At 45.0% G+C, this 19,171-nt stretch overlaps 1 protein-coding gene across 1 annotated transcript in view; it reads right to left on the reverse strand.

The window, feature by feature from the left end:
- Positions 1 to 19,171, reverse strand: part of TCN2 (transcobalamin 2) — a 38,970-nt gene that overhangs the window by 823 nt on the left and 18,976 nt on the right. The window contains exons 6-9 of the mRNA XM_033957264.1: positions 18,901 to 19,076; positions 14,984 to 15,164; positions 11,520 to 11,721; positions 8,267 to 8,388 (exon numbers count right to left, since the gene is read on the reverse strand). Coding sequence (XP_033813155.1) covers positions 8,267 to 8,388; positions 11,520 to 11,721; positions 14,984 to 15,164; positions 18,901 to 19,076 — 681 coding nt within the window. The remainder of the gene's footprint in view (positions 1 to 8,266; positions 8,389 to 11,519; positions 11,722 to 14,983; positions 15,165 to 18,900; positions 19,077 to 19,171) is intronic.

Raw genomic sequence — 19,171 nt, forward strand, 5'->3', positions numbered from 1 at the left:
CACACCACCATTAGAAAATGTTAAAAAATTTAACTCTGTGCCTATATTGACTATATATAAAGTAATTCTCTTGAATAGGAATCAAATAAACACAAAGAAAGTATTTTATAATTACTTTATTTTGAAATATTAAGTAAACAGAATAGTGAAAAATTATAAAATACTTTATTCAGTGCGAAACCTGGGCCTGTTTGGCTGAACACAAAGCTGATATTTTGGCTGGAATCGAAGAAAGACACACATGTAGCTCTTCGTCAACAGCCGTTCCCTTCACCGCCTCGTCACCGTCACCGCCATCCCTTTCACCGCCCCGTCACCGTCCCCGCTGCATCCATATAAGCCTTAGTACTGTAATATTTAGCTTATTCCTTTCTTATAAATCAAAGTTCCCGCTGCTGAACTAGAGAAAGAGATGTTCAGCTGGCAGGGCTTTGTTTATAAAGTTTTATCAACACAACTAATATACTATTTTATCCTAAAGCAAAAAATAAATAAATAAATATAATTTTTTTTTCTACCTTTGTTGTCTGGTTTTCCACATCTTCTCATTCAATTCCTTCCTTCACCCCCCCCCCCCCCAATTGGTCTAGCACCCATCTTCTTCCCTCCGCTCCCGCATAGTCTGGCATCTGTCTTCTTCCCACTCTGTCTTCCACATTTCCCTTCGGGGTCTGTTCCTCTCCACCCTCCTTCAATGTCTGTCCTATTCCTTTCCACCACCACCCTTCCCTCCCTCCTTTACCATCTGTTCCTTTCTACTACCCTTCAGCTCCTCTCACGGCACGTTACAATGTAATTTGTGCAAGCCACTGGAGCCTGCGAGCTCGGTCCCTGTCCCATCCCCACAAACCATCTCGCTTCTGTGCTCCTATTTTCTCCATTTCTAATATCTCCCCTATGTATCTGTCATTACCCCCCCGTGTCCATATACCATCCCCATGGCATGTCCCCTTTATGTCTCTGTCCCTATGCCCCATGCACATAATTTCCCCTCTTTCTGTTACCTTCCTGTGTCCAGATTTCCCCTATCTTCCTCTTCCATACCAGTGTGTCTCTTCTTTTCAACCCCATCTAGCTTTCTTCCCCCCCCCTGCTTCTAGCATCTGGCTCACCTGCCTGTCCTTCCCTTTCTTTCCTGCTGTGGGTTTTTCTTTCCATCTTCATCCCCTTGGCCCAGAATCCTTTTCCCTTTCACTCCCTCCTTCCAATTTGAGCCGGGAACACGAGCGATCGCACGGTCCCCGCAGCCACCACTCGCCTGCCCAATCGATCCTACTGTTTAGCCAGCTCTCTCCCTTCGCCTCACCTTAGTTTGTAGGTTTTGTTTTTCGGCGACATGCACGCTTTCCCAAAGAGCCGCGCACGCGCGGCTGCTCAGTGTTCAATCTTCTGCTCTGCTGCAACTTCCTGTTTCCGGTTGCGTCAGAGCAGAAGATCGAAACTGAACAGCAGCGGGGACCGGGGGAGTCTCATGGGAGCGCGTGCGGGACCCGGCCTGAGGCCTAATCAGTGTCTGCACCGTACGGCACACCAGGCAACATCTCGCGGCACACTAGTGTGCCGCGGAACAGCGGTTGAAAAACACTGCTTTAGGTTAAGTTGTGCAACTGGTTATATGTTTAAGCATGGAAAATTATTAGTAAGAAATCTATGGTGAAGGTTTCCATTTAAATTTATAAATAAAGTAGGTAAATAGGGAATCTGTGTCCTGCCTATTTCTGGTTCTAGAGTTTTTAGTGCTGTGTTCCTGTCCCAGAGAGCTAATTCTGGAGGAACCTTTACCTAGAGTACCCACAAACTTTCTCAGTGCTGGGCAATGCTGAACCTCAGGCCAGTAACAGGAATGAGCCTATCTGCAAGCCTTGGGAACTTTTTTTTGGGAGCTCTGGGGGATGAAAGTAAGATCAAGCAGGTGTGTATCAGCAAGTTATTTTTACTTTAATATTGGGAGAATGGTTAGGGGCTGCTGGATGCATTGGACTTTCACAATAGATGAGAGAAATTGGAAGTTGGGTGGTTGCCGAAGCTACTCTTTACTTTCAGATTTAAAGGAAGATTGCGAAGAAAGTGTTGGGACATTGTTGGGGAAGGGAAGAATTGAAGAATTAAAAATGCGCTTACATTTAGCCAGCCAAAATGTGGTTGTTCTTGCCCAAGCATGCCTCTAGGACCCCATGTTTTTGACTGGCTAAATTTAGCTGTGCTATTCCAGTAAATTTTTCAGTCACTAATCCACTGAGAACATAAGAACATAAGCAGTGCCTCTGCTGGGTCAGACCAGAAGTCCATCATGCCCAGCAGTCCGCTCACACGGCAGCCCATCAGGTCCAGGACCTGTATAGTAATCTTCTATCTATACCCTTCTATCCCCTTTTCCTTCAGGAAATTATCTAATCCTTTCTTGAACCACGGTACTGTATTCTGTCCTATCACACCCTCTGGAAGCGCATTCCAGGTGTCCACCACCCTTTGGGTGAAGAAGAACTTCCTAGCATTGGTTCTGAATCTGTCCCCTCTTAATTTTTCTGAATGCCCTCTCATTCTTGTAGTTCTTGAAAGTTTGAAGAATCTGTCCCTCTCCACTTTCTCTATGCCCTTCATGATCTTGTAAGTCTATCATGTCCCCTCTAAGTCTCCGCTTTTCCAGGGAAAAGAGCCCCAGTTTCTCCAATCTTTCAGCGTATGAAAGGTTTTCCATACCTTTTATCAAACATGTCGCTCTCTTCTGAACCCTCTCGAGTATCACCATATCCTTCTTAAGGTACGGCGACCAATATTGGACGCAGTAACATAGAACATAGAAACATAGAACATGATGGCAGAAAAGTCTAGTCTGCCCACACTAATGGCCCACCCCCTAACTACCTCCATGAAGAGATCCCACATGCCAATCCAATCTTTTCTTAAAATCTGGCACGCTGCTGGCCTCAATTACCTGTTGTGGAAGATTATTCCAGCGATCAACCACCCTTTCGGTGAAGAAATATTTTCCGAAAGGGTGGTTGATCGCCCGATACAAAGGCAGGATAACTTCTTTCGTTCTGATTGTAATACCTTTCTTGATTATACCTAGCATTCTATTCGCCTTCTTGGCGGCCGCTGCGCACTGTGCCAACGGGTTCATTGTTTTGTCCACTATTACCCCCCAAGTCCCTTTCTTGGGTACTCTCACCCAATAACAGCCCTCCCATCGTATAGCTGTACTTCGGGTTTCTGTTTCCTACATGCAAGACTTTACATTTCTCTACATTGAACTTCATCTGCCATCTCGTCACCCACTCCCCTAGTTTGTTCAGGTCCCTTTGTAAATCTTCGCAGTCCTCTTTAGTCCTAACCCCACTAAATAATTTGGTGTCGTCTGCGAATTTTATTACTTTGCACTTCGTCCCTGTTTCTAGATCATTTATAAATACATTGAACAGCAGCAGTCCGAGCACTGACCCGTGCGGAATACCACTCATGACCCTCCTCCAGTCCGAGTAGTATCCCTTCACTCCTACCCTCTGCTTTCTACCTGCCAACCAATTCTTGATCCATCTGTGTACGTCTTCTTCCACCCCATGGTTCTTCAGTTTCCGAAGTAGGCATTCATGGGTTACATTGTCAAAGGCTTTTTGTAAATCTAAGTATACGATGTCTATGGGGGTCCCCTTTGTCCATACGTTTGTTAATTTCTTCAAAGAAGTGTTATAAGTTCGTTAGGCACGATCTTCCCCTGCAGAAGCCATGTTGGCTTGTGTTATGCCCATGGCTGGCCAGGGCATGGCAAGTAGTCACTTTGGCTATTAGGTATGAATCTTAATGTCTGCTTGCTTTAGCTGCAGTCCTTGCCTTACATCTGTGCCAGACAATTAGGAAGCCTAACAACTTACTTTCATGAGAGCAAGTTGTTTATAAACTTGTATCATATCTCTTATACTGTTTCATGTCTTGCCGAGGAAGGTTTCTCATGGTACTACAATTAGGAAGGGCCTGAACACATTCCATCTGTGAGCGTTAGGAGATAAGGGAGACACCTGTTGTTACTGCAGAAACAGCAGTGTCTGTGTGTTTGATAAATTCAGCACTTTCTGTGCTATAAAAGACAGAGAGTCACAGACTGGACTTTGAATCTTGCTGCAGCCATGGGAGAGCCGTGGACTGTACCTTTCCCTTGAGCGTCTAGATTCCAGATCAGTATTGTAGAGGGGCGTGGCAGACGGTGAAGTATTCTATTCGGTGTATATAGATATTTTCTACTTATATCTTGTATATTATCTGATGTCTATCTGCATTATTTGGTATTATCTGATGTGTATGCAATAAAGAATCATATTACTCTGAAGCTTTGTTGGAGATGACTTCTACATACCCTTGTTAGACAAATACGTGGCAGAACAGCTTGTTATTATAAGTTTATTTCTTTCTAGATGCTCATCGATGCTTACAGTTCAGAAACCCTCTCAGAGCACCCAGCAGAAACCTGCATTAGTAATAGCAGCAGGGAAAGCATGCAGACCCTGTCCAATGGAATTATAACTAATTCTTTTGCATATGTTTGTGTGTGTATATTTATCTACTCTATATCTCTGGTTTTGTTTGTATGTGTTTCTCAGCGCTCTGTATGTGCTTGTGATTAGGAGAGTAGAGAAGGGAGAGGCAGTTTGTATCAAGGTGGATGTGATTTAAATTAGAGAATGACACGGTGACGGTTTACCCGCGGCCACCGCATTTAAGCCGCGGGTCACCGCCAAAAACGGGGAAGAAAACTAGCAGTCGCTGCGGTGACGGGGACAAGGCCATTCACCGACCGCGGAAACGGTGAACAGGTTTGTCCCCGCGGGCCAATGTACCCCCTTCTAGGAACCGCTATTTACCTGTGTTTCACCGTGCTCCTCATTTGTCAGATCAACCCTTCCTGCCAATCGCAGCAGAAGGGTACCCAACCCCTCCTGCCGGTCCTCCCAATGGCCTCCCCTAAGATCGCCGGCAGGAGGGTACCCAACCCCTCCTGCTGGACCCCCCCCCCCCAACGAACCCTCCCACCCCGGAACCCCCTTAGTCTTACTTTCCAAGTTGGACCGGACAGCTCCTCGCTCGTCTGGCCAGCAGGCCTGCCTCCGTCCAAATGAGGCGGGCCCGCCCCTCCCCTCCCCTGCCTCCCAATGGCCTCCCCTAAGATCGCCGGCAGGAGGGTACCCAACCCCTCCTGCTGGACCCCCCCCCAACGAACCCTCCCACCCCGGAACCCCCTTAGTCTTACTTTCCAAGTTAGACCGGACAGCTCCTCGCTCGTCTGGCCAGCAGGCCTGCCTCCGTCCAAATGAGGCGGGCCCGCCCCTCCCCTCCCCTGCCTCCCAATGGCCTCCCCTAAGATCGCCGGCAGGAGGGTACCCAACCCCTCCTGCTGGACCCCCCCCCAACGAACCCTCCCACCCCGGAACCCCCTTAGTCTTACTTTCCAAGTTAGACCGGACAGCTCCTCGCTCGTCTGGCCAGCAGGCCTGCCTCCGTCCAAATGAGGCGGGCCCGCCCCTCCCCTCCCCTGCCTCCCAATGGCCTCCCCTAAGATCGCCGGCAGGAGGGTACCCAACCCCTCCTGCTGGACCCCCCCCCAACGAACCCTCCCACCCCGGATCCCCCTTAGTCTTACTTTCCAAGTTGGACCGGACAGCTCCTCGCTCGTCTGGCCAGCAGGCCTGCCTCCGTCCAAATGAGGCGGGCCCGCCCCTCCCCTCCCCTGCCTAACCCACAGGATCCTAGGGCCTGATTGGCCCAAGCACCTAAGGCCCCTCCTATAGCGGAAGTGGCTTTAGGTGCCTAGACCAATCAGGCCCTAGGATCCTGTGGGTTGGGCAGGGTAGGGGCGGGCCCGCCTCATTTGGACGGAGGCAAGCCTGCTGGCCATACGTGTGAGGAGCCGTCCGGTCCAACTTGGAAAGTAAGACTAAGGGGGTTCCGGGGTGGGAGGGTTCGTTGGGGGGGGGGGTCCAGCAGGAGGGGTTGGGTACCCTCCTGCCGGCGATCTTAGGGGAGGCCATTGGGAGGACCGGCAGGAGGGGTTGGGTACCCTTCTGCTGCGATTGTCGGGAGGGCCGTTGGGGGGGTCTACAGGAGGGGTTGGGTGCCCTCCTGCCGTGATCGCTGGGGGGAGGGGAGACTGCAGCCGTAGCCGCGGTCACTATGCTAATCACGGCAGCATTTAAAGTACATGTCGTGTTTGTTTTTGCATTGCTAGCCCCAGGGGTGGTGGAAGATTAGTGATTGAAAAACTGTATGAAAAATAACTATTTTAAATTTAGTGATCAAAATGTGTCAGTTTTGAGAATTTATATTAATTAATTTTTTCTCTGCGTGTTTTGTTTTTGTATAGTTATTAACTAATATTTAACTAAGTTTTAAAGTTTTAAAGAATGTTTCCTTTATACGTAAATAAAGAAAAGTGAATGGGATTGCAGTGGCGGTGACGGGGCGGTGAATGGGGTGGCAGTGGCGGTGACGGGGCGGTGAAGAGGATGGTGAGACGGGGATGGGGCAGTGACGGGGATGGTGAGACGGGGACGGGGCGGTGACGGGGATGGTGAGACGGGGACGGGGCGGTGACGGGGACCAATTTTTTCACCGTGTCATTCTCTAATTTAAATCATGGTTTTCTACAGAAAGATTTTTGCCGTGAAGAAGCATGTTCTCTCTGCAGACACAAATTCACAGTTTTGAGAATTGCAAAACCAATCATCTTCTAGATAGAAAGATTGCCCTTGATGTTATGAATAGAATAATGAAATTCATTTACCAAAAAATGTAAATATTGCATGAATATACAGCTTTCTGTTACATAATTTAAAAAGAATCCTTATTTTATGATGAATAACGTTTGCACTATAATGTATCTTAAATAGAAAACTATAATTAGATAGATTTTTGCTCAAAACAGCATTTTATTTTTCAACATCCAATTTAAATTTAGAAAAATTCCGATTAAAAGAACCCCATTGATTTTTATCCACCCTGGTTTATATGGAGCAGTTCCCTAAATGCACCCTTGTAGAGGCCCACAGGAGATGTGAATCACTTGTTTTCTCTGTCCAAAAATAGAACAATTAGGGGGTAAACAATTAAGTTACAAAGTAGTAAATTTAAAACAAATCAGAGAAAATATTTCTTCAATCAATGTTTAATTAAATGTTGGAAATCATTGACAGAGAATGTGGTAAATGCAATCATCTTAGCGCTGCTCAATCTGTTGTTCCAAAGATCAAAATGGAAACAGTATGACCAACCTTAATAGATTTTCCTGTTGGGTTTTTTTTTCTCAAGGAAATTTAGCTGTAAAGGTCCACTGGGACAGAACAGAACAGGCAACTACCTACCATCTGTTGAGGAGACTGGCATAGGACCATAGTGACCTCATTAGTGGTTCTCAGTAGGAGGGCATATACCCCATTCATTGGGAATGGTCTAGAGCAGATGCCAAGGAACCAGATATAGTAGAAAAAGAGAAGAACCCTAGAATGGCATTGATTATACTATAGAGGTGTTGATCCCAAGCAATTATTCTGCATGGAGAGAAAGAAGATCCTCCAGTACCAAGAAACGCTAGACCAAGACCAAGAAAATGTGGCAGAAAGATAGAGATATTTCCCATTGTTTTGGGTGCCTCAAGCTTGATCAAAAATCATTTCCAAGCATACCTGGATAAATTGCCTATACATGTTCCATCTCATGAACTCCAGAAAGAAGATCTCTTTGGCAACTTTTACAGCAAGCGTTAGCATTTAATTTGAGAGACCGAGATCATACTCCACATACCCTGGTTTAGGAATGAGGTTCATTCCTGTCACCATATGAGCAAACCTCACCTGTTTGGAAAAATTGTCCCCAAAAGATGATCTTGTATTGATATTTTTATGCTGCAGAGCTTAGAATTGCTTATCCCATAGAATTGTGCTGGGACTCTGATCTGATGTGTCTTTACCCTGGATGTCCCCTATGCCAAATTTGGTCTTGTTCCTGTAAAATTTTGGAGAATTATTTTGCCCCAGCATAGAACTATTTCAAAAGGAAACAGAATACTTAGGGGCCCTAGATTTAGTTATTAAGAAGAGAGGGGAGATCCTATGAGAAAGTGGAGAGATGTTCCAGCAAGCAAAAGTTCTAAGAATTCTCTTCCAGTGATTTCTAACTGTGATTATTTTGCTATGGGATCAATGAAGTGTACCAAAAACTGGGGCTTTGAGATTTTACCAGTCCTTGCTTTGGTGACATGGAATTAACTTATGTGACTCACCTTCCAACAGAGAAGTGTCTGGTGCCTTAATGATCTGCCAATATGTTCTCTCAGCTCCCGAGGCTTCAATGCCCTTCACAGCAGTCAGCATTTTCCCAGACAAAGTAACCTTTGTTTCAAACCTAGCAAAAGGACGACATACCAGTTAACTCCTGTACTTACTCTCTCAGATCTCCCAGGACACTCATATACACCTCAGGCACAATGAACTGTGCACCAAATGCCCCTCTCCAAGAGTGTGGTTTCCATTTGCCCCATTCGTTCACCATATGCCCTTTGATTTTCTTCCTTAATTCCTATTACCTTCTTGCTCCTTTCTCTCTAAACCCATTGCTCTTGGACTAGAGCGGAAGATCCCTTCTTGAAGATAGGTGTGACATTCGCCAATTTCCAGTCCTCTGGTACCTCTCCAGTTTTCAGGGATAGGTTGCAAACATGCTGGATTGTGCCCGCTATTTCTTGTCTTAGTTCCTTCAGAACCCTTGGGTGGATCCCGTCCGGGCCCGGCGATTTGCCGCATTTTAACCTGTCTATCTGTTTGAGGACATCCTCCTTACTTACCTGAAAAATTGGAACACATAGAGGTAAGTAAGGAGGATGTCCTCAAACAGATAGACAGGTTAAAATGCGGCAAATCGCCGGGCCCGGACGGGATCCACCCAAGGGTTCTGAAGGAACTAAGACAAGAAATAGCGGGCACAATCCAGCATGTTTGCAACCTATCCCTGAAAACTGGAGAGGTACCAGAGGACTGGAAATTGGCGAATGTCACACCTATCTTCAAGAAGGGATCGAGGGGTGACCCCGGGAACTACAGGCCGGTGAGCCTGACTTCAATTATAGGGAAGATGGTGGAAGCTATGATCAAGGACAGTATTTGCGAGCACATCGAGAGAAATGGCCTACTGAGAACAAGCCAGCATGGATTCTGTAAGGGAAGGTCATGCTTAACGAACCTTCTGTACTTCTTCGAGGGAATAAGCAGTCGGTTGGACAATGGGGAACCTATAGACATCATTTACCTCGATTTTCAAAAGGCTTTCGACAAGGTGCCACACGAAAGGCTGCTTAGGAAGCTGTGGAACCACGGGGTGGGAGGGGATGTGCACAGATGGATCAAGCACTAGTTGTCGGGTAGACTGCAAAGGGTCGGAGTGAAGGGCCAATATTCTGACTGGCGGGGAGTCACGAGCGGTGTGCCGCAGGGATCGGTGCTGGGGCCGTTACTCTTCAACATATTTATCAACGACCTGGAAAAGGAGGCAAAGTGCGAGGTTATAAAATTTGCAGACGATACCAAACTGTGCGGTAGAGTTAGGACCAGGGAGGAGTGTGAGGACCTGCAAAGGGACCTGGACAAGCTGGAAGACTGGGCAAACAAATGGCAAATGCGCTTTAACGTGGAAAAATGCAAGGTCATGCATATAGGGAAAAAGAACCCGTTGTTCAACTACAAATTGGGGGTGGCATTGTTGGGAGACAGCAGACTTGAGAGAGACTTGGGTGTGCTGGTGGATGCATCACTGAAGCCATCTGCACAGTGCGCAGCAGCCTCGAAAAAAGCCAACAGGATGCTGGGCATCATAAAGAGGGGCATAACAACCAGGAAGCGGGAAGTCATCATGCCATTGTATCGAGCGATGGTGCGTCCACATCTGGAATACTGCGTTCAGTATTGGTCGCCGCACCTCAAGAAGGACATGGCGGTACTTGAGAGAGTCCAAAGGAGAGCAACGAAACTGGTAAAGGGGCTGGAACACTGCCCATATGCCGAGAGATTGGATAGGCTGGGGCTCTTCTCTCTGGAAAAAAGGAGGCTCAGGGGAGATATGATAGAGACCTTCAAGATCATGAGGGGCATAGAGAGGGTGGATAGGGACAGATTCTTCAGACTGAAGGGGACAACAAGTACGAGGGGGCATTCGGAGAAACTGAAGGGAGATAGGTTCAAAACAAATGCAAGGAAGTTTTTTTTCACCCAAAGGGTCGTGGACACTTGGAATGCGCTACCGGAGGAAGTGATCAGGAAGAGTACGGTACAGGGATTCAAACAGGGATTGGACGGATTCCTGAGGGATAAAGGGATCGTGGGATACTGAGAGAGGTGCTGGGATGTAACACAGGTATAGAAAGCCAACAGGTCGTGCATGTGCAAGACCGGAGGGTTAGGACTACGATGGGAAGATAGGACTTAAATGAGAAACCAAGGTGGCAAGGGAGCCCCTTCTGGTGATGCAGACAGGTCGTGACCTGTTTGGGCCGCCGCGGGAGCGGACTGCTGGGCAGGATGGACCTATGGTCTGACCCGGCGGAGGCACTGCTTATGTTCTTATGTTCTTACCCCTGCCTCTATTACTATTAACACAGGTCTGATCTTCTTGTGTCTGGCAGGAATCTCTCAAGTGCCAATTGTCACTTTATTTTCATAAGCGTCGGAAAAAAGAAATGCTTTAAACTCAACTTTGAACTTATCGAGTGTTGCTATTAATGAAAGAGCTAGTAGGATAGAATTCCAAAGTTGTGGGCCCTTCATGGGAAAACTAGAAGCCCTAATATGCTCACACAATTAAGCCTCTACTAGTTAAATACATAACTGAAAATGCTGTTTAATCATGCACACTTCTGTATTTTAGCAAAACTTTGACATGGTTTCCACAATTTTCTGAATGCAAGTGTTTATAGTTTCTCTAGGTTTGTCATACCACTGCAGTGTACATGCATCTGAATATGAATCCTGACCTTTGATGCCTATGTACATATGGTATAGGCCTAGCAGGTCTTATACCTGCCCTATGCTGCCCTTCACCCTTGCTTGGCCTACGGCAATCCTTTTTTCAGACATTTACCTCCTCTTTTACTAAGGTGCGTTAGCTAAATGCTAACGCGTCCATAATATTCTATGGATTTAGCGCACGCTAAAACAGCTAGCGCGCCTTAGTAAAAGACCCCCTTAATGCACTATCCAGGCATTCAAGGTTGAACGTAATGAATTTGCAGGACTTGAGGAACATTTTAGCCAATTGTTTGAGGGCTGCGTGTTGAGACAACTCCTCTAGGACATCACAAGATAACAAAAACCGCAATACATGACTCTTTAGTGTTGAGCTACAAATTTAGCAAACAAAAAAAGTCTTCAGTTGCTTTCTAAACTGATATTAATCTCTAACTGATCCAAGTTCTTCCTGGAAAAAGATATATTGCAGGTCTAAGTGCTAGAAAATCTGTTTCTAAAAGCAGCCAGGTTTTGCCTTACGTGAAGTCTTGGCTCTTGTCTTTCTGTGCTGTTCTCAACACGTCCAGGAGCGACAATCCTGAATGGACATGGAGCAATGTGCTGAATTCCATGCTGGGACCAGTGTCCGCCTCCACACTGAGCCAAATGGAGATCTCATCTTCTTCAGGAACTTTTGCCTTGGACCCAGGGCTGCCAGGGACCAGTTCCAAACTGGGCGTTTCTTCAGGAGAGGAGGAGGAGGAAGTGAGGGAAGAGGGAAACAGAGAAAGAACGAGGAGCAGCTAGTGAAAAGCTGTTTTGTAACCCTGGGATTCACAATTTTGAATCCTAAACATCTAACTTGGTCTCACATTTCTACAGATAACTGTTCATTATAGAGAGGAGGGAGTACTAAATGCCCAGCGGGTTTTGGCATAACCATGCCAGCACCATGGGCAAATATAGTAATTCAGCTGGAATTTGTATGTCCTCTATAACAAAAAGAGGGACAACATACAAATCAAAGACCTATACAAAATGCATGAAAAGTGTGAAATGAAAAAATGACCGTTCAAAAATCTATTAAAAGCCAGAACCCCCTCCCCACCAACACCCTGCACGCACAGCAACCTCCAAGTAATACTACTGTAAAGATACACCTAAGGATTCAGAGGCTGTCTACAGTTAACGCAGCAGGGAGCATTGCCTCCAGTGTTTGTAGTAGGTTGTCGTGATCTACTGAGATCGAGTTGTATGAGTAGCATTTTCTTTGCCTTTGCTTAGGTGTTGTTTGGCTGTGTCTAGGAGAGAGACTAGTAGTGTTTCTGTACAGTAGTTGCCTCTGAAGCCTGATTGTGAGGGGTGAAGAATGTTGTGGGTTTCTAAGTATTCGGTGAAAAGTTTTGCTACGAGGCCAGTACATTATACTACTGAGGTCTTCCATTAGTTTGACGTATAGTGGTATTGAGGCTATAGGTCTTTAATTGGATGGCTGATCTGTTGCTCCCTTTGGGTCTTTCAGAATAGGGGTTATGATGATTTTGGCGAATGCTTGTGGAAATTGACCCTCTGTGAGCATGTAACTAATCCACCGCATGAGATGAGTGCGGAATCTAGTGCTGGTGACTTTTAACAGATATGGGGGACAGTAGTTGAAGTCACAGGCTGCATGACTGTATTTTTTGTAGAGTTTGTCTAGGTACCATTGTGTGTCTGGGAAATCTGACCAGTTTCTGTCTGCTGCGTAGGCCTCGTTTTCTTTAGGTAGTATTGAGATTTCGTCGAGGTGGTTTGGGGTCCTGGTGAAGGTGTTTCTAGGGCGGTTTTGGTGGCCAGATAGGGTTTGGTGTCTGTGAGTTCCTTTAGTAGTTTTCTAGTTTCTTAGAGGGGTGGGGGTGGGAGGGGAGGTGCAGGGATGGTGTCGAGGGAGGGAGGGTTGGACTGGGAATTAAGAATGGATTGGGGAGAGAGGGGGGAGTTTTCCTTTTCTTTTTCTGAAGATTTCAGCCATTTTGAAATGTTGCACTGTTGTCATGTTGATGAATAAGCAGTGGATTTCCCTGTCCATCTTAATAATGGCTTATGAACTTTTCATTTAGGAAATTGTTCAAATCTTTTTTAAACCCTGCTAAGCTAACTGCTTTCACCACATTTACTGGCATTGAATTCCAGAGTTTAATTATATGTTGAGTGAAGAAATATTTTCTCAAGTCTGTTTTAAATTTACTACTTAGCAGATCCATTGCTTGCCCCCTGGTCATAGTATTTTTGGGAAGCATAAACAAGTGCTTCACATCTACTCATCCCACTCAACTCATTCTTTATTGTTTATTGAAAGCGTCTTTAAACTTAATTCGCCTCTCAACTTATAACCAATGAAGATTTTTATATGCTAATGCAATACTTTCATATCTTTGTAGACCAAAAATTAATCTAATCACAGTATTGTTTAGAATTTATTGTCATAGTAACATATAACATAGTAACATAGTAGATGACAGCAGATAACGATCGAATGGTCCATCCAGTCTGCCCAACCTGATTCAATTTAAATTTTTTAAATTTTTTCTTCTTAGCTATTTCTGGGCAAGAATCCAAAGCTCTACCCGGTACCAAGTTGTTACTGGATATACCTTCTTTTAAACAGATTAGATGGGATGACTCCAGAGGCAAGATATTTTATGTAAAAGGAGCAAGACTGTGGAATTCTCTTTCAGTAGGTCTACAGTATATGCAGAATTATTTACAGTTTTGAAAATGATTAAAAACACTTATTTAGATGGTGCTGCTTCACTATTATGTTTTAATTGCTGCCTCTTAACTTCATCCTATGCCCTCTCATTGCAGAGTTTCCTTTCAAATGAAAGAGACTCGACTCATTCACATTTATATTACGAGGGATTGAGTTGGGGGTGTAGAGAGGTCCAGGTGGCTGAGGCAGGAGGGAGAGGGCATCCCTCCTGCTCATCTTCATGGGGGGAGGGGGGGAGGGGCTTGGGGGGGTCCAGGTGGCTGAGGTAAGAGGGACACAATTGGATGAAAGAATACAAACTAAAACCCGGACAAAACAAACTTCATCCTCCTTGAAAACAGCAAAACCCCAACCTCGACTAACCTAGTAATAAACTCAATCTCATACCCCATTCAACTCACACTAAAACTCCTCAGAGTGCTGAGAGACAGAGGTTGTACCATGCAACCACAAATCAACAAAATAATAAAAACATCATTCGCCACTATGAGAACCTAAGACAAGTTCGAAAATTCTTCGACAGAAAACAATTCCAGCTCATGGTTCAATCACTAATCCCAGGCCTAATAGATTACTGCAACATACTATAAATCTCCTGCCTAGCAACAACGATAAAACAACTTCAAACAATACAAAACACAGCCCTAAGACTTATCTATTCATTGAGAAAATACGACCACATCACAGAGGCATACCACGACTCACACTGGCTCGCAATACAAGCCAGAGTACACTTCAGATTCTATTGCCTACTATTCAAAGCTATAAACGGAAACAGCCCTACCTAGTGGAACAATGGACTAACTCATTCCACCTCAAGCAGACACAGAAGAACCCACCAACCAAAAATGTCAAACAAAGAAAAATGTATGACAACCTACTGGCCACCAGAGCAGCAAAACTGGATCGACAACTCACCAATCTGCTGACTTCGACCACAGACTACAAAACCTTCAAAAATGAAACAAAAACCCTACTCTTCAAAAAATACATAAAACCAATAATGTTCCGAATCCCACCTACATTACCAACTACTCCTTAGCAAATTAGAAAATGTTCAAACTATTCTTAAGTACTTATGTACTTCTTAATATCTTTTCAATATGTACTTCTTAAGATCATAACAATTCTTATGTGATCCGCCTTGAACCGCAAGGTAAAGGTGAAATAGAAATCACTAATGTAATGTAATTAAGCTTAGAGCATGTGCTAGCCAACATCCATATGTACCCAAGCCCCTCAGTCTCCTTACCTTGTTCATCATTGCAGCTCAGCTTAACAATGTCCAGATAGCTCTTGTGCTGAAGGACAGGCAGCAGCTGAGAGATGGGCATGGGATTTCTGAAATGTTCCTTTTTCACACCGTTCAGCAGGATACTGATGGATTTGGTTCGTTCTGCCTCATTGTCATTACGCTCTAGGGCCTGCAGGAACTGAAAACAGCGGGGTTCAGAAAGCGAATGGAGACAGCTATCAGCCTCTTTTGCTTCCGTTTAACGTTCCTAGCCTGTAATTTCAGATCACTTACTTCTACGCTTAAAACCCTGATTACACACACAGTTCATTCCTACACATGCCTCTATCCATGGAAAGGGCTGCAAGTTTTCAGCCTACCCACTCAGGTAACTAGTCGTTTTAAGCCGGCGTAATGGACTAGTTTCAAACCTGCCATCCTACTACTTTTACTACTACTTATCATCTCTATAGCAGAGAACTGGAAAGCGTACAAGCCCTTCTGTAAGATGGACATCCTGCAAGCAATCTACCTGGATACCTGCAATTTTTAAGTATACATAAAGGAATCATGACCCCAAGCATCCTTTTGGCTTTATTAATGGCAAAAGCTAGAAGGATGCTAGGTTACATAGGGAGAGGTATGGCCAGTAGGAAAACGGAGGAAGTGATGCCTCTGTATAACACTGGTGAGACCTCATTTAGAATATTGTGTACAATTCTGGAGGCCACACCTTCAAAAAGATATAAAAAGGATGGAGCCGGTCCAGAGGAAGGCTACTAGGAATGATAAAGAAGGGGATCACGAACAGATCGGAGAAGGTTATCATGCCGCTGTACCGGGCCATGGTGCGCCCTTACCTGGAGTACTGCATCCAGCACTGGTCACCGTACATGAAGAAGGACACGGTACTACTTGAAAGGGTCCAGACAAGAGCGACTAAGATGGTTAAGGGGCTGGAGGAGTTGCCCTACAGTGAAAGATTAGAGAAACTGGGCCTCTTCTCCCTCAAATAGAGGAGATTGAGAGGGGACATGATCGAAACATTCAAGGTACTTAAGCTTATCTTTGCAAAAAGTAAATTCGATCACGTCTCACCGCTCCTATCCAAGCTTCAATGGCTCCCGATAATTTCCAGAGTTCACTTCAAATGCATCTGCCTAACTTTCAAGATCCTCCACGGCATCCTTCCTCCATTAATTCCACTCTCCTGGAATTCCTCAAATCTTAATACCATCAGACCTACCCAAAAATTAAAATTATCCTTCCCCCCCCACTAAAAGACATCTCCCACCCAGGTAAACTGGGGACCTCCCTCCTCTTCAGATTCATCGAGCTCTGGAACAGCCTTGCCTCCCCTCTTTGGAACCTGAGTGCCCTCGAACCCTTCCTTAAACATCTGAAAACCTGGCTTTTCTCAAAAACCTAACACTCCCTCCTCTTCTGACATCCCAGCCCGCTAATATTCTCCCCTCTCTGACCTTCACCCATCCCTCCCTTGGAGTTCCTTTCTCATTATGATCATGAGGGGCATAGAGAGGGACAGATTCTTCAGATTGAAGGGGACAGCAAATATGAGGGGGCATTCGGAGAAACTGAAGGGAGATAGGTTCAAAACAAATGCAAGGAAGTTTTTTTTCACCCAAAGGGTCGTGGACACTTGGAATGCGCTACCGGAGGAAGTGATCAGGCAGAGTACGGTACAGGGATTCAAACAGGGATTGGACGGATTCCTGAAGGATAAAGGGATCATGGGATACTGAGGGAGGAGCTGGGATGTAACACAAGTATAGAAAGCTAACCAGGTAATGAGTATAGAAACCAAACCAGGTCGTGCATGTGCAAGACCGGAGGGTTAGGACTTCGATAGGAAGACAGGACTTAAATGAGAAACCAAGGTGGCAAGGGAGCCCCTTCTGGTGATACAGACAGGTCGTGACCTGTTTGGGCTGCCGCGGGAGCGGACTGCTGGGCAGGATGGACCTGTGGTCTGACCCGGCGGAGGCACTGCTTATGTTCTTATTATAATTCTTGTAAACCGTGCCGAGCTCCACAAATGTGGAGATGGCGCGGTATATAAACCCAAGATTTAGTTTAGTTTAGTTAGTTAGATAAGTATAGGTTGTTCACCCTCTCCAAGGTAGGGAGAACGAGAGGGCACTCTCTAAAATTGAAAGGGAATAAATTCCATACGAATGTAAGGAAGTTCTTCTTCACCCAGAGAATGGTAGAAAACTGGAACGCTTTTCCGGAGTCTGTCAGAGGAAAACACCCTCCAGGGATTCAAGACAAAGTTAGACAAGTGTGCCCCATGTGTTTCAGGTGCTAATATTGAATTGATACCCCTCCCTCCAATGCCAATATGGCTTCCTTACTCTTTGTCCTAAAGTAAGAAGGCAAACTACACTGACATTTATGGAAATATTTCCACAAAGAGCAGATGATGCTTGAAATGGCTTCCCAGTGGAGGTGCTGAACATGAGACAATATCTGAATTCAAGAAAGCAAGGACTGAAGAAGGGCAGATTGGATAGGCCATTTGAACTGAGGCAAAGAAATCATAGTGGATCAGGGAGCAGCAGCACCGGAAGATCTGCCCCACCCGCAAGGTGACTGCCATCAAATTGTGTGGTGAATGTCGCACTTCCTCCTGCTGACATTGGTATGAGGGAAAACCATAATTTATTAATGAAAAGGAGATCTTTGCTTTGATGGGAGAAACAGGGCCCATTTTTGCAGTGCCTCTCCTGCATAAGTTTATAAATTATTATAAACTCCGTGAAGGGAAGAGCTCGCTGAAGTACTAGCTCCCCTGCACACTTCTATCATCGGCCAAACTAAAAACCTCCTGAAACGCTTTCAAAATATATCCAGGTAGTAAGAAGAATAGAAAAGTGCTTTTATCAATCTGTGCTCTGTGCAGCCAACACGCTGTGCTTAATTCAATACATGCTCAATGCAGCCGACGGTGGCCATCGTTTCACGGTCTAATGACCGTTTCTTCAGGGTACTATCAGATAGTATCAACATGATACTGTGATAGTGCCCTGAGAGCACAGATTGATAAAAGCACAGCACGTGGTAACAGCAAGCTAATCCACAACAGGACATTTCAAGGATAAGCACTTTTCTATTCTCCTAAAGAAGCTAGTGCTACTGTAATGCATTTTGAAAGAGTTTTCGGAAGTTTTTTTAGTTTGGCCGAGGAGCACCAAAATTAATTGACATGTTAATATCTATTGCCCTACAACAGATATTGCAACATTGGAAATTGGCCTCCAGCCTCAATTATTCCTTCTGGTGGAATTCTGTATGCTTGTATAAAAGATCTGAAAAATACGTTGTTGAGAAATGTAATTATGGACTCTCATTGATAATTTTGTGGATGATCAGAAAGTATAATTTATCAACATATACGGTATATATTTTCTTTGTATGGCATATCTGGCTGTAATTCTAGAATAGGCTGACATTCCCTGATAGTTTCATTGACTGTTTATCTATATGTTTATAAAACTCAATTAAAAAAAAGATTGAACTTAAAAAAAGAAGTGTGCAGGGGAGCTAGTAAGTACTTCAGCGAGCTCTTCCGTTCACAGCTTCGGGAGATTGTTGTCTCCCTTTTCCTCCTTAAAAAGGAAACATTAAGGCAACATATTCAGTCTCCACCAGAGTTTATAATAATTTATAAGTTTGTAAATACTCTGGTTCCTCCTTTGGATTTAAAGTTTGTGTCTCCTGCATAAGTAACACAGTAGATTTCGACACGGTCCATTCAGGTGGCCAGAGTTAAATCTAACACTTTCACGTTTTGATTTAACACTGATTTACTAAATCTCTATCCCTCTCTGCCAGTCTTATTTCTCAGCTCCTGGAACTACCTTTGAAGCCCAATCCAGCCTGGATGCTGACAGTTTTTGCCATCTCCAGCTTACCTGCACTGCCAGAGACATGCTGTAAATATTCCCCAGGATGCCTTCAGGCGTTTGGTTCTGTACAATCTTCTCTTTTACAGCAAAGGTGGCTTTGTGGAGTTTTTCCATCAGATCACTGGGATACATGTGAGAGTGTTGCAAGCAGAGGAAAGCCAAACCAGCAACAGCTTCTGTGTCTGTGTGTTAAAGAGCAGAGAGGGGCTGGCTTTACTTTGAAGCCTAGACTCTGGAACACTGCCTTCTCTGGTGCAGTTTTATTTCACATTATTTA

This window comes from Geotrypetes seraphini, chromosome 8 (genome assembly GCF_902459505.1).
Source record: "Geotrypetes seraphini chromosome 8, aGeoSer1.1, whole genome shotgun sequence".
Lineage (NCBI taxonomy): Eukaryota > Metazoa > Chordata > Amphibia > Gymnophiona > Dermophiidae > Geotrypetes > Geotrypetes seraphini.